Raw genomic sequence first — 16,806 nt, forward strand, 5'->3', positions numbered from 1 at the left:
AAATAATAGCTTTAAAATTCTATTGACATTAATATACAGCTATACACCTAAGTCATCCAAACACGTGCAGAGCTGCAAAAACATTCAAATAGAATTTGTATAAAAAGCAAAAATTTTCATTAAGAAAAGGGATTTAGCCATTTGTACAAAGTAATGTTCTTTTGCTTCAATTTGCTCTTTCTTTAGCTTTCATCTTATAAGTTAAATTTAAAAATTAGTCAACACACTGAATTAAGTATGTAGATTTTCATTTAAATAAATCAGTCAACAATTTTTTTATAAAGTATTTAACACTTCATTGTAGAAACATAGGCAAAATGACTATTATAACCAAAATGAAAAATACTGTTCAATTTAAAAAAATGTACTTAAACAAGAACCTGAAAAAGTTTATGATATGCATAACATTGTTCAAGCAAAATTGCACTAGTATTACATAAATCAAGAGTTTTATAAAGGCCCCAATATGGCAAAGTTTAGAAATAGGTAGTATGCATGCACAATAGTACAACAAAAATCTCTTATAAAACAGCAGTTATTTTTGTAATGCTTGTACAAAGGGAATAAAGAGCAACCACAAACATATTTAATCTGTTAGGTTAATATATTATGATAGCTAAAAGTCAGTCATGTCTAGCAGAGGAAGGAAGAGTCCTCCACAGTAAATGTGTGAATACGTCGTTTGTGCCTTTAAAGTTATGTATAAAATATTCTGATTCAGTTCAAACCTGAAAGTAATCGCATTATTTATTTCCATCAAAATTAAAAAAGGTGAGTCGATTTTGCCTCTTAGCAACAACAGAAAACAGGCCAGGTCAGAAAAGTGCTGGAAACTGATACTGATGCTTTTCACTTTTGATACTGGACTTTGATATTGAACCCAGACTGCTGAAACTTGGGCTTTGCTAAGGTGTCACTAATGTACAGCTTGGTTCCTTTTCCCTCCACAATACCACAGTTTATCTCAATTTTAGGAAACTGCTGTGTTTTGAATCCTTTAATATCACTGAACAGGTGTGAGGGGGGTTTTTTGTGATTGTCAAAACCGAATGCTGTGATCCATCTGCGTGTGCTTAAGGTTTGGGGTCTGGCTTTTTCCCTACTGCTCGCTGTGTGTTGGGGAGTTATCAATCCATAAGAACTGCGTGTGATTAAGTGAATAAACATGTAAAGCATGTGTAGGCAATGCCCTCTTGTGCTCTAGGGTGGCTACTGTCCTACAGGCCTGTTGGAGTTGGTATGCTTTGTCCCACAGCAAGTAAGGTTTCAGCTTCCAAGATATATCGTTACTATGTTCTATAAGGTTTTAATAAATACAAAGCTTGTTTACATGGTATATATGTTTAGTATATCATGTACAGTCACTGAATTTCTGAAACATAATCATTGTGTTCATGCAGATCATTAGATGTTTCACCTCTATAGTCTTGTTTACTTCTTGGCAGCCTAAAGCTAATTAAAAAGCAAGTTATGTTTGTTTGTGAAAAGTTATCTAGCTTCATCAGGATCTGAAGAGAAATTCTAATGGGCACAAAGAAGAGAGTAGACCATTCAATCATTCTTTCACCATTTAAAATAAACAAAATTACACACTGTACTACAGTTTCCAGACTACATAATGAAAAAGTGCAGATACCATCTTCATTGATTAAGTAGAACCAAAAAAGTTCATAGAAAATAGATTGCTCATTTTCACGCTACAAACGAATATGTTGTTTGCCATTTTAACAAATTTAAAGGTGTGTTATTTCAGCAGCATTGTTGTAAATTGTACCGTAGTGCAGTTTCTTTTTCATAAAAATACCTTACAAATGGTCAGTCAAAAGTCATCAGCAAAAGAAAAACCCAGAAAACAATCAACCAAACAAAAAACAGAGGTAATGCTGATGCCAAAACAATTATAATACTGTTGGTACATAGAAAAGTAATCCTTATATTTTATACATTTATACAGAGTATAAAAGGTAACAGCAGATTATGCCACAGTCTCCCTTATCCCAATATCTATTTTCTTTGGAAGAAGTTCTCTTCTTTCATCAACACTTGCTAAGGAGTTTCGACAGTTTTGTCCATCCACGTATAACTTTGCATATACTGGATTGGCGTAATTTGTTGGCTGCAGGGAAATTAAGCAAACATTAGATCAGTCAGGTTGAATCAAAATCAGCATTTATGGAAATGGAAATGGCTTGGTTAAAGCAAGAACAGGTACACATAAAATACAACAGGACATATTTAATAGATACCTGGACGTCTGCAAACCTGATGATGAGTTAATTATTTAGTTGAAAATTAAATTCACGATGAGACATGCTATTAAAGTAACCAAAGACATGACATGCAGCAGATAATGATATTAAAACCATAAAAACATCGACAAAAATTAAATGAAAAACCTTGAAAAAATGTCTCTGAGGTTGACTTGTCCACCTTATTACACTGGAAGATTTCAGAATAGATATGAAGGAGTTTATAGAGAAGGTGCACTGTGAGACCATGTGACAAGTTTAACAGTAGAAAACTGCAGCCAACAGTTTCCATATATTACCTGTTCTAAGACATCAGCATCCCATCAATAGCTGACCATGTTTTCGAATTCTGTGGCCCAAATACACAACATGATTTGACCAAAAAATTCAAGACTTTCGTCATGTAAATTAAACTTTATAATAAACCAGCATAACTGTTAATATATATCATAGTAGTTACAAATTGAGAAGTTTTTTTCTCAGCAATTTTGGTGGTTTGGACTGTAATGAAAAACATCTGTTGAAATGAGTGGCACTTCAGCATAGGACAAGTCCATTTTTAATGCTGCAAAGCACTTCATTGTGTGAGAAATCCCCTGAGTCTCCACAACCTTCATACTTTGTGCCTTTATTGTCTCTAGGAGAACTTTGCTATGAAATTAGAGTTGAGATTTTACCCATGATAACAGGAAAGGGCACCTTGTGGTCAAAACCCTCCTGTTTTTAGAACTAATTAATTTATCAGCACTGCTCTGCTTGCACAGATCCTGAGTGGAGCACCAACAAGCTCTAAAAAAGGGAAATTAATTTGTTTGATTTAATAAGAAGTGGCTAAACTTTGAATTGGCCAAACAAGAACTGGTTAGGCTTTCCTACCATATTGAATAGGATATCAAAAATATCCTGAGTATATCCTGGGGAACAAGGAATGAAGAATGACTTTAGTCTTGGTTCTTCCTTTCCTTGTTGCTCAGCTTAGTTCCTGAGCCCAGGATTCAGATATTCCTGAGGCTGGATAGCTACACCAGCTGCTCAGTTATTGAGTTAAAAACTGCCCTTTCCATCTATTACAGATGAAAAAGTGATTGCCTCGTGGTCCAGACTTTCCTGGAAAGGAGGCAGAACAAGGTGAGCCACATTTATTTAATTCAAAAAAAAAAAAAAAAAAGCTACTCTCAGTTCTACCTGTCCATCCCCATAGATCTTTACTTTTTTGGTCATAATTATAATCAGAAATTTAGTTGTTTCAATCGTCAGGACTTTTTTACATCATTGACAACCATTATTAAGGATGATAACCACAAGAGAGCAGAGACCCTTGGCATCTATGCAGTGCCTTATTGAGTTATTAAAATTTATATATAATAGTAGGGTCTGCCTCATGATACCTCTTTGAGTGGCACTGACTGTACAAGAGAATACTGTGAGGTACACAAAGAAGCTGGAGTGACCAGAACTTAAGAGAAAAAGTTAAAAGATGAGTGAATATTCTGGCTTTCATCATCCATGGTTCTGTGCTCCATCAGAAAAAAACACACCCCATAAAAATTATTAAAATTCCAAATACAACGTATTACAGTCATGCAAGAACGTGAATGGCACAAAAGATGGATATATATTGAGGCACATGAAAATGAATGTCATATTGATGTCCCTTTGGTATCTTAAATCTCAATGTTTGCAACTTGTAGTAAAAAATCCAATGTTTAAGAAGGAGCTCTTTTATGATACAAATCCATTGAAATGGGAATAATTAAAATATGCTTTGCAAATATTGAAGGAAATTGTTAACTTTTATGAACATCAAATTCCTCTAAAATAAAAACACTTGTTTCCATTATTTGGAACCATCTTTCAGTTTGATAAACTTCACTAAATGCCTGTAATTACATGCAAATTGCAAATATATCAGGATACATGGCTGTGAAGGCCATGCTAAATTTATATAATATTATGGCAAAGCATCACATTTCTTACAGTTTTTCTTTCCTTCGCAAAGACACATTTGCAGTTTTAGATCACGTTACAATGATGGGTACAGATGAAATTTTGTATGCACAGGGGGACCCTTTGTTTCAAATAGAAAATGTTCTATTTATTGTCATTCTTCATTCCATTAAAAGAAGAAAAACAAAAACAAACAGAAAATGCCTCTACTGGAAAATGACAGACAAACTTTCTTCAGAAGGGGACTGTGGTGGAATGGAATGGACTTGGATCATCATTTCTCACCCCTGTTGATAGTGGTCCTTTCAAGTCAGAGTTTAGGTAGATTGATGGAGCTGTGTGGGGAAGCTTGAATGCAGTGGACCCTCCCCCTATGTATCTGGCCTGTGTAAACAGAAAATTTCAGTTTCTGTGCCAATAGAGCATTTTCCATGTGTACTTATCAGCACTGTTAAGTAAACAGTGCACCAACTAAAAACATTATTTTAGAGTCACCTGCATTTATAAAAACCTCCTTCCAGATAATCGCCAGCACGAAAAATTCTTACATTCAACACAAGAATAAAATTCAGCATTTCATGACCATTTTCCACTCAGGATTAGGGCCAGGCTTCACAATAAGCACTGGCTCAGCCACTCTGCCTCCAGTGAGTAACTCCATTTTCAGCTTACCTCGCGCACCGAGCACACTGCCCGTGTGATTCAGTGCTGACATTCCCAGAGCTATCAGTAATCCCGTTATTGCTTTGTCAGAAATGCCACAGAGTGATGGCTGCCCTTTGGTGTGTGTCTGATTACGGAGCTCGGCGAGAGATACCGCGGCATTACCCCGCTCATCCCGTGTCACATCACTCAGGGACTTCAATCACTGGAGTGCTGCTGCAGGACTGACAGCATCTCTTACAAGGAAATGATAATACTTACTAGCTTTGTGCAAACATTTAATCTATCTGTCCCGTCAGCAACCCCAGTTCCTTGTGCCTTGGGAAGTTTTCACGTGTGAAATAAGTTACTCTCATATGCATGTACTCTTTCCTGCTTCAGAAGCTGGACAATAATATATTTCCAATTTTAAATATTAGCCACTAGGCTAAAAGGACAGGTGGTTTACCAGCTCACAGACACATCTGCCTTGAAAAAAAGACCTCAGTTTTGTAGGTAATTTCTAACTCTATTTTGATAAAATACAGGCATTAGGAAAAATGACCATCAGGCAACATCAGACTACAAAACAGCTGTTAATATATACATGACATTTACTCTAATGAAATCTAACTTGGTTTTATATTCATTAACTAAATCTAAATGTCATTGTTCTACATTTCTATTCGTTACATTTAAAGACAAAACCTTTGCAAGACATAAAATAGGGTTGCCACTAGAAAGAGAAAAAAAAATTACCTTTTCTGCATTTAGAGTAAAATCTGAGGCTAAAAGACCACCTTCACTGTGGTCATGGCCCACCTCATACATGTTATATGATGGATTGCCAATTTCTACGTTGATTCCTCCATTTATCATGGGTTGTCTTCTGATAGTTTTTGTCCTGTAATGTGTAAACATACAAAAACAAACAAACAAACAAACAAAACACAAAAAAACACACACACAAAAAAAAGAAGATAGTGAACTTTCTAGCAAGTCATTGGGTATTTTATTTCTTTTTAATCTCTAAGATCAACAGGAAGAAAAAACATTTCCTGCAGAGACGATCATAAAATCCTTCCATTTTTGAATCAAAGAAGTGATCTATGTATAGATCTCACAGAAGCTAGAAGCAGAATTTTATTGTTTTTCTCGGTTTGGCTGTTGTGGTACGAATCCATACAAAGTGCTAACTCACTATCTACAACCCTGACTTCCTCCAATTATTTCCAGATTTCCCTCACTTCCAAGGAAAGCTTTGCAAAGTCATCGTGGATCCCCAGCAGGGGTGAGGACAGAGAGAACATGAGTCACATCCCCTTGCTCATTCATTTCACTTCTGTTTCAAAGCAGCTGCCCAAAGTCAGCTGTAAACTGAGGACAAGAAAATGGTTTCATCACGATGCATTAAAAATGTATGAACTTCTCGTTGTTCCAGCTTGTATTCCCAGCCAGTGGTAACTGGACACTCAAGTTCAACCTGAATTTTCTTTCAATCTTGAATATAATACAGAGCCTTAATTTTAACCTTGAATTAGGTATCAGTAAAGATAAGTGATTGAGCTGAATTGTTTCTGTTGCTGAATTCATTTCTTTTAGCTAAAGAGGTGATTTCAAGCCCGAGCAATTGAAATAACCTCAAGAGGGTAATTTTTTCCCAATGCAATATGTTCTCTAGAATTACAAGGGAATAACAGAGAGGTCACAGTCAGGATGATAACAGTCGAGTCCTCTTGTTGGCTGAGTTAGATGCAGTCAGTGTCTGAAATCCAATATACTAAATGATCTGTATTTTTCAGAAATGTCATTGAAAAAATATTTCCTAAAATAGGCACTTAACAGTGGCATGCTAGTGTTGAACAACTACACCTAGCTTAATATTTGACAGTCTTCTCTGAAGAGATAAAATAACTTTAAAATACGTTTTCAAATATCATTTTAAAAAGAAAACCCTTTATTGAGGCTAGTTCTATTTCTCTACTGAAAATCTATTATTTAACGAGTGATTCTCAGTAACCTAAATAATTTACAGAGCAGCAACTGCTTTCAGCATTTGGCTATCACTAAACTTGGTGTTTTAGGTGCAGCAGCACATAATGACATCCATGGAGTCTGGCAGGGTCAGCATAACTAACAGTATGGCCAGGAAATGTATTTATCTTATGGGATTTACAAAAAGGCTTTAAAAATTGATGCTCACTAGTTTACACCAGAGTTTGCAGCGGGGAGAGATACTGCATGTGATGCCAGATCATAGTAGCTTAAACAATTCTTTTAGCCTGGAGCACTAAAATATTCTCATAAATGGCCATGTTTGCAGAAACAGCAGATTCATCACTTATTTCTTAAGGACTTAACAAAGAGACATTATCCTGGTTTCAGATGTGGGGTAACAAGCCCCAGGAGAAAATCAGCCAGCTGCTCAAGGCCAGCAAGCAGGACAGCTACAGGCCTGAAGTAAATGGTTTGCTCTCTGATTCCCACTCTGCCTTCCCCAGTGGGCCATGTCCTTATCACCAGGAATGTTCTCTTGCTAAATCTGCACCACCATCAACATGATGTTCTTTGAGCATGTGAAGGGTTGCAGCTCTCTCTGGTGTCTCACCCAGCAGAAGCACTCCTGCCTCCCCTGGCCTTGGGAGAAGTGCCCAAAGTCAAGAAGTCAAACACAAGTCCTCAAGATCATTACCAGCTCTAAGGCAGCTGAATTCAAGAGAAATATTCAAGAAGATACTCCCTACTGGGTGCTGGAATTTGGCTTCCTGTGCAAGATACTACAGGAACACAGTAAGGAGGAAAAGGCTGGGACTCTACTGTAAATATTTTGAGTAATTTTTATATCTTCAATAAAACTTGAAGAGGTAAACAATACTCAAAATTTGAGTATGTGGTTTCAATGAAACACATTAATTATGTTCTCTAAGTCTCTGGATAAAGTTATTAACACTTACACAGCCTTGTCAGGATTGGGAAAAGTGGGTATGAACTACAATTTTTTATCTATTCCATGAGGAACATAAGTATCAATAACAGATGTGGTTGTTCCAGTAAGAACAAAAATGTAACTGATTCACTGCCTCCAGATACAAGTCATGGGTCATTTGTTGCATTTGTGTTTCTCACATAAAGTGATTCTTTGTATATTGGAAAGATGCAAATACTTTAAAGTTGTTTGTTGGGTTTTTTTTTACTTCATAAATCAATGTAAAATTACTTACCTTCGTTTTCTTTTGCAAAGAAATAGTCCAATTACAAGAGTAGTGATCAAAGTCACCAGTAAAACAAGAGGAACAATGATTGCTATGCTTCCTAAAACAGAAGGAAATAGCATTGAATAATCCTGGCTTCACAGCTGTAAAACAGTTAAATTAATTAAAAGACTGTAATTTCCCACACCAACAGTGCAGTTTCAGGTGATGAGCTTCACTCATCAATTTGAGATTTTAATGCTGATCAATGAAAAGCCACCTTCATTACAGAGAATAGTGTACACAGAAGTACTTTTATAAACAAATCAGGGGTTTCCTCTTTTTGGATACCAATATTCTTTGGGCTAATTCACTGCCCTCATTTCCAGCAGTAGTCCAGGAAAGTCTGGAACTGCTGAACAATTTGGACTGGAGAGGCACGGCCACTGACTGCCACCAGGATCTTCAGCAGTTTGTCACAAAATTATTAATTTAAAATATCCAGTAGGCTTGGCTCTGGTTGAAGAATTCATTAGTATTTAGAGGTTATTATCTTTATTTGTGAGAACATAAGAAAACAGCGAGCAGTGTTCATTTCTAGATGGTTGGTACATTCCTGCATTTTGCTGCATTTTACTACATGAGAGCCAGCAATTTTGTTATGTTGATATAGGCAATCACAAAAACTACAATAATGCTTAATGCAGCAGAAAAAGAGTGCACAGATCAGACAGTGATGTTAAAGGAGAGGAGGGAACAGGGAAGAACAAAATGGGCTTCACATTATTTTGGCAGATAATTTCACTGAAATGAGTCTATCTGCAAAAATAAGGTCAGCAACTGTATCCTTCTTTCTGAGCCTTACTTTAAGTACTTGCTTGTAAAGAAATACATGCAACAAATAATTTTATTTTATAAATACAGGACTTATAAAAGCAGGAGTCCAGCATAAAGCCAGTGTGGAGTGGCATGTATTTTCTTTAATATCACAATCCTTAACTGGTGGAAAACAAAAATATTGCCGGTTGTTTCACTGGCAACATGTATTGATTTATTAAAAAAAAAAATAAGCTGCTGGCAGTGTCTGCTCTACATTAAGCACAGTCTAAATAAAGAATTGAAAAATGCTTTGAATTCTGCCTGAAGGCTTTCTGCCTGAAAGCCAAGTCAGGTTGTCAGAGACACGAAATGAAGTACTGAATAAAAACTTGAAGCATCCTCGAAGCATTCACTTCAGTTTATGAAGATTCAGCATATAAGGGATATTACAACAAGGCTCTTTTAAGAAAACATTTGATAAATAACTGCATTAAGCTCTACTTAGGTGCCAAAAAAAAATAAAAAAAATAAAAAAAATAAAAAAAGAACTTAATTTTGTCTTGGCATGTAAACATTGAGGAAAAAGCCCTGAAAAACATCCCATCAGGCAGGAGTTGCCATTTGGTGGCCACGGTGCAGCCTGGGGTCCAGGAGAAGCCCATTCCCCAAACCACAGTGGTTATACCCTCACAATGAAGCAGTGATCCCAGTTCTGCCTGCTTTTTTGCCCATTTCCAGCTCGTGAGTGCTCTTTCACTTGTGGGGATTGCTGGGAAGGTTTTATCTAAGCACCAAGCTGACCTGAATAGCTCATTGGGCTGCCCCAGTTGGGCTAACTGTGACCAAGGCAGGTACAGCAGGGCACCAGCAGCACTCTCAGCACTCTGCAGGAAACCTTGTCCAGTTTAAGCTGCCAATAGTGCAGCACTGCCATCCTTTTATGCTTACAGACGTGTTTAAAAATATTCAGCAGGAGCTATTCTTACTTTCAGGCCGATTTTCACAGTAGGTAAAATTCACCCCTGTGCAGACAGCCAATACAAAAGTTATGTGCTACTTACAGCTCTATTTTTGATGCTTTCAGTAGGATTTAAATGGTCAGAGGTCTCCCACCAGTTCCCTGCATAGGGCTGATATGGCCAAATGCTTGTTACCTGATATGCTTTCCTTAAGAAAAGTGCAGCTAGCCCTCGGAGCAGGGAGTGTAAGTCCTAAGAACTGCATCCAAACTGCCTCATGCAGCACCAAATGGCAATCAAAAAGCAGAGAAATATCTATATTTTGTTCGTTTAAAGAAAAATAAGTAATGAGCATTTTTCACGACACAAAGTCACATTTCAAAATAGCTCAAGGCTTAGATTTCTAAAGTGAGGCAAATTTGACAAGTGACAGCAGTTACTGGAAGTACTTACTGGTACTGATGTTGTCAGACTTGCTGCTTTTGGGAGCTGGCCTCTCACACTGTGTGCCTGACCAGTTGGCTGAACATCTGAAAGGATCCAATTGCGATGGAAAAGTTAATAAATGTCAGCTATTAACGCAGTTACCCATGAAAGAGAGCACCAGCATCTTCTCAAGAGCTACATGAATGACAACAGTGCTACAAAACCAACAAGAAGCCTCATGGAAGGAGCCAGCAGGACTCTGCCACGGTGTGACAACATTCAGAGTAGGGATTTAGTTTAAAACTACGCCTTTGTATATTTGATTCCTGTTGTTATTACTGTGACCTTAATTCCAGAGTTCTTTTTTAATTTCTCAAATGATTAAACAAGTTTCATCAAAGGTATATTAGCATTTTAGCTTTCTAAATGTTGAACTTTATAACCAGGTATTTATTTGCAGGACTATATCCATGTGTGGGTGCGTAAGCAGGCATGACAGTCAAAGAATAAAGAATTATCCTAAAGGGACAGGAGCACCTCCTGACCTCAGAAAGCCCTAAATACTGTTTATATTCAGAATATATCTTCCAGGAGCCAGGTGCCTGGATTACACACAGCTATTCTGCTATAATTTCCTTGTGTGAATATCAGTATGCAAATAGCTCTTCAGCTGGGGTTCAGAACACTCTCCATGCTTACGAGGAAACACAAGGAGTCCATGGAAGCAGACTCAGCAAATCCATCAAAAACAGAAGCAAATACCTGAATGAAATTCAATTGCTTATTCAACCTGCTGTAAATATGATTAAGTTTACTACAGACCCTCAAACTCTCCTTGTGGAAACGGCAGGAAGTAGTCGCTTTTCATCTGTCTCTGTTGCATATTGTGCAATGAATCATGTTTTTTCTATGTATTTTTGAATTATTTATGAATTTCAACATCAGTTATCTTTAGGGAGGTGCAATAGAGCGTTACCCTCACAAAGTTCCAGGAACTACTGCTATCTGATGCCTTCCTAAGGATTTAATAAATTGCAAAATTTAGAGGTGGTTGTGCTTAACAATTGATACTGTTCTATAATAAAAGAAGTTTTGGAAAGATACCAAATATTCCAGACAAAAACAATGCCACAATGTCAGAGAAGAGCCCTAGGCAGCTTTGCTCTTTTGAGCTTTTGGGCTCTCTCTTGTCTTTGCAGATCCCTGCAGAAGACTGGCTCGTTTCTCTGATTGCTCCTAAGCCTATAACAGCCCAACCTGACATTCAGATAAATCACTTTACTGGCTTCCATATTAAGCTTGAACTTCTTTTGGGGAGTTAATTTAATTTTTAGTAGGATACACTATAAAAGTGCTTAAGCTCTTCAGAGGGAAGGCACAGAGGGTCTTTAGAAAAGAATTAATTTTTTTATATATATTGATTACAATTGCTAGTTTATTCATAAATTGTCACACACTAGCCAAATTGCACTGTGATTTAGAAGTTCTTCATGTTTATTGAATTAAGTTTGTTTACTTAAATAAATATGGTAAATACACACTTAGGTTTCCTCACTGCAAAGACCCCTAAGTAGGGTATCTAAGTAGGTACATAGAAACCAAATTCCTAATTATACACATGCTTCACAATGATATATTTAATAACTGAACCCAGCTGACTTTTCCACCTGCTTACCATCACTTCAACACACTGTAAGTCACAGGGAACACAACTTTAATCTTTCAAAAGATGCACCTGTTCCTTTTTCTTTCCAGATCTCTTTTTAGCAATTATGTATGATACAAATGCTTGCACTGACAGCTTACTTTACTAAGATACTGTTCAAGGAATTTGCTTTTTAAAAATATCAATTTTCAACGTACAGCTGCAAAATAAGTATCTCCATTCTTGTAGAGAAACACCATATATCTTTATACTTAGAATATTCTACTCAGCTCCAAGCTGTTGGCACGTGATAAACACAAAACAAAGTCTTTATATTTCTGACTGATATTTTGCATCATTCCTGCTCAGGATTCAACTCACCTAATTAAAACTTGTGATGACAGGCAATTTGCATTTAATACTACACTACTGAAAGGGAAAAATATTTTAGACATATCTAACTTCGCAACTAAATTATATTAAATGTTTCAAATGCTTCCACTGTATATAAAATCATTATGATAAATCTGTCATAAAAACAGTTTAAAGAACATAAGAGAGTGAGTCTAGCAAAAGAATCACCATGAAGCATTCAAGTATAGGCTCATGAGAAAATTGTATAATGTACAATTACATTTTTCAAAATCTTAAAGCAGACATGATATCACAACAGCTGGTGAAGAGAAAAAATCTACAGCTATATATACAATAAAGAGAAGAAAAAAAGGCAAAAATATTAAAAGCTCTTTACCTATCTTGCCACTCTAATTGAAAAAATCAGCAATATTGCAACATCTGAAGCATCTGATGGAAGTCTCATAAAAACATTGTTAGTTGCCACTATACTTTAATTTTTTTCCAAATGCTTGCTTTCTCCAATAAACTTAAAAGCGAATGAAGCTGGAAGGGTGGAAGTGATTTCCTTCTGCACTTTGAGGTGAAATGATTGCTCTTTGATGGTCCAGCAAGGTACTAAAGGCTTGTCTTGGGCGGACAGAGGAGAAAAAGAAATAAAGCCCAGGGGAAAGGGATGTTTTCTGCAAGGGAATTTGATACAAATCAGCCATGAGCAGGCACATGAATAATGATGGGGTTGGGACATGGACAGTTGTTCATGCAGGAACATGGGAAATGAGCAGATCTTAAGCAGTTTTAATTGTCTGCAGAGAGAAATTGTTTTTAATAACAGTATTTTCTGGTGTCAGGACATTTAAATCCAGAGTGCTCAGTTCCTAGCATGGGAACTGGCTCCTGGTTCAGTTTGATGCACAGTAGTTTGTCCTTTCCCAAACTCTTTGGTAGCAGGAGCTGTTCTGTGCTGTTTTCAGGGTCAGACAGGACATTTGCAGCAAGAGCAAACAAAAGGGCATTAACCAAGCAGAGCCACATAAAACCACTTGGTTTCATCAAAGATGCTCATCACAAACTCGGGAGAAAGAACAGTGGAAATGCCTAATTTGAGTCACTCCCAGACAAATACAGATGGAAACAGATGGGGAAGCTGACAGTGAAGGACAGGCTGAAGTCAGCTGCGTGGTGCAAGGTGCTACAGAGAACATCTCAGGTGCAAATCTCCAGCTCCCAGCAGAACCAGAGGAAGATCAAAGAGCAGCAGTGCCACAGGGGATGCCAATATGAAAACTGAGAGTGAACATAATAAATAAAGGTTGTACATGTTCTGCTGCCAAGGTCATTAATAAAACAGCTACAGCTCTCTCTGTAACAATTTAGTTCTACATTTACAGAGATGAGTGCTTGGGAAGTGCCTTCTGAGGTACTGAGTGCCTGTGCCACTGGAATTGCCTATTTTGAGGAAATAGCACTGCAAGGAGAGACGTTTTAAAAACTTCCCGTTGAGATTATGAAGGTGTTGCACTTGGAGTGAGGAATGTTTAAAATGAAGATATTTACATTTCTGAGACTGATCAGGCTGTTGTTACAGAGTCTATTCATGACAGGAAATTTCTCACTCCTCAATTTCTGCATAACCCTTACAGGTTGCTGTGATCAATATTCTAAACTCTGTTATACGGGTATGTGACCATTTGACTATGAAATGACTGAATAAATAGAAAAAAAAAAAGTAAAAAAGAGATAATTTGGTAGCAGTGTACAAATTTCTTAAATATTTTGTTTCTCTTTTTTCTTCCTCTTTCTGCCCAAAGCATTGTCATAAGAATATAATACAGAAGGCACAACATGCAGTTAAAACTGCTTTTGTAGACAACTGTTTTCCAACTCAATGTACCAGTGCAGATCGAAAAATGACAACAGCTTTGAATGATTAGTCTAGAAGTGTAACAGACTCTGTGGAAGAGTCCTTACAAAACAGAGGTGGAAGGGGAACCAAAAATGTTTCTTAGCTATAAATTATATTTCTTCATTAGAAAAAGTTATTTTCTAACTTTTCCTTTTGGTCACGACATGTATACTGAAATATCCTAATGGGAGTATCTAGCCTCACTATTTTAAGAACACTTAACATTAAAAAATTCACTGGAACTTGTCTTATCATTAATATTAAAACTGTAAGACAAGAGAACATCTGGATTACAGTTACTTACTATCTACATTAAATTGCATTGAAAGAGAGAAATCAAAATTCTCCTTTTCCCCAAAACTCTGTAGGATGACAGAGGATGACAAAAACCTTGCACTAAACCAAATCATTAAACTGTTCCTTATAATAAATTTAGGAATACTTCTGCAGATATGCTTTGATCGTACAGGGAGCTGAGGTAGCAGAGTTAAACAAGTTTATCAGTATAAACCCTCTAAAGTAAAGCACTATCCAAACAAAGAATGACCAAAAATCTCAACACAGGACTGATCAATAACTGCACTTTCTGTAGCTCCCCCTCTATTGTTAGGGTTTCATTATTTTCAAGTAATAACTTTTCCATAATTGTTTTATACATGAACAGACCACATTTTAGTAGATTTGTCTAATGAGCATCCCTCAACATCTTACAGGGAAAATAATGTAGATGCTAAGGGATAAAAAATTTATACTTGTTACCTGAAAATGAAATACAAATTACCTTGCAGTACAATACATTCAGAATAGGATAATTACATCATTCAAAAGCACGCAAAACAATAAAAAATTACTTTTCAGGAACACCAAAAAAACCCTGAAATTTAGTCACAATTTAAGTAGAAAAAAAAAAGTGACTTTAAAAATTAATTTTAATTTGGGCATGAGATTACTATGTACAAATCATTATTCACAATTGCTGCATGATGTTCACTGTAAAGGAACAACTTCCAAGTGCAACTCAGCCTCATTGATCCAAAGGTTAGAAAAAGAAGAAACTGAGAGTCATTAACCACCATGCAATTAGCAATATGTGTACAGAGGCTGTACAAGTAGTAAAAATAATAACAGAAAATGTATAAAAAGCATGTCCAGGTGATTACTACTGTAGCTGTAAGTACACTGAGCAATAAAACAAAAGGAAAGGATATTGAAATGGTAAAAGTATAAAGGAATGAGAAAAGACTAAAGGGTAAGTAGGTAGATAGAAACCCAAGCATGTTTTTCCCAAGCAGTGATAAGCAGCAGCAAATACTATGCAAGTTTTATCTGAACAATTTTAAACTCATGGACAAAGATATCTGCATTACAGCCTAGGTAGTAAATGCTCCATGAAAAATAGACATATTCATCTTTTCCAAGATCTTAAAATTTCCTCCTCTGACAAACTTCAAATTTCCACTCTTCAAACTCCTGTTTGCATTTGGTTCTTGAACTAATACTAGTTTGTGGTACAAAGTGGATAAAAGATCTTTTATCATACAAAGGTATAACCCGCGGATTATATTCAATTTCAAGATATTTATAACAAAGATATTTTTAGTTGAAAAAGAAAGCTTTCAAAGGGCTGGCAGAATGCTGTGAAATTCCTGTTGTAATTGTGACTGGGGAGCTCATTAAATATACCCCAGGAAATCATATGGAAAGCATTTATTGCAGGGTACTTGGTAAAATGTCCTGGTTTGTGCTGTCTCTCAGGGTTCCCAGGGCCTTCTCTTAGTCAGGCTTTTCATTCCTGTGACTGTTCTACACCACAGTGGCTTTTTCTACTCAGCCTTCAGAAAATGCCAGTCAGGGCACTGCATGCTGCAGTCCCTTTCTTGTCCACAACTGGGCCTGAGCCTTTTTTTGAGCAGAGGTTTGAGTTTATTTATTCTAAACCTGCGTGCAAATGCAGCGTTTGTACGAGCTGCACGTGCACTTACATAAAAACTGCTCATATTGGAAGGTTTTTCAACAGGAAGGGAATGTCAGGAGGAAAGTCCAGCATCACAGGCACTCGAGCTGCAGGGGAGCTCCTCCACAAAGAGGAATGCACTCTTTTATTCCTGAATTCTGTGACCCAAACACCCACACATGTCTGCACACACAGGCGCTCACCCCACACACTCCCCTCACACCAAGTCTCTCTCCAGAACACTGGATGTAAAGCTGGCAAGAACAACTTGGCAACACTGGACCAGGATTCCCAGAAAAGCTGTGGATGCCCCATCCCTGGAAGTGTCCAGGCCAGGCTGGTCAAGCCTGGTGTCTGCTTGTGGCAGGGGGGTTGGATCAAGATGAGCTTTAAGGTCCCTTCCAACCCAAACCATTCTGGGATTCTGTAAGAACAGCTCTCTGGTTTATTTCACTTCTGCAGGAGATATTTTTCCTAATTTATCCATGTATGCACTTCCAGGTTCAAACTTCAATATCACTTTAAAGCAATTCCACAATTTCACAAATTTTCACAAAATGTTCTCTCCCCACTAATTTCTGGTCCTTATCCTACTACTTGACCAAAATTCTCCATTAAAAAATGAAGTTATTTATTCTTTCTCCACCCTTCACTTTTCAGTTCCTCTGTTACCAAAGTCAGGCTTTCTTCCAAGCTCCTGCATGGTCTGTGCCT

General features: G+C 37.0%; 1 protein-coding gene across 2 annotated transcripts in view; it reads right to left on the reverse strand.

The window, feature by feature from the left end:
- Positions 1–231: 231 nt before the first annotated feature.
- Positions 232–16,806, reverse strand: part of LRP1B (LDL receptor related protein 1B) — a 623,130-nt gene continuing 606,555 nt past the window's right edge. For both annotated transcript variants that reach the window (XM_086896592.1, XM_086896593.1), the window contains exons 88-92: positions 10,261–10,337; positions 8,060–8,150; positions 5,598–5,742; positions 4,482–4,580; positions 232–2,116 (exon numbers count right to left, since the gene is read on the reverse strand). In XM_086896592.1, coding sequence (XP_086752718.1) covers positions 1,976–2,116; positions 4,482–4,580; positions 5,598–5,742; positions 8,060–8,150; positions 10,261–10,337 — 553 coding nt within the window. In that variant the 3' untranslated portion in view covers positions 232–1,975. The remainder of the gene's footprint in view (positions 2,117–4,481; positions 4,581–5,597; positions 5,743–8,059; positions 8,151–10,260; positions 10,338–16,806) is intronic.

Source organism: Cyanistes caeruleus, chromosome 7, assembly GCF_971803275.1.
Source record: "Cyanistes caeruleus chromosome 7, bCyaCae1.hap1.1, whole genome shotgun sequence".
NCBI lineage: Eukaryota > Metazoa > Chordata > Aves > Passeriformes > Paridae > Cyanistes > Cyanistes caeruleus.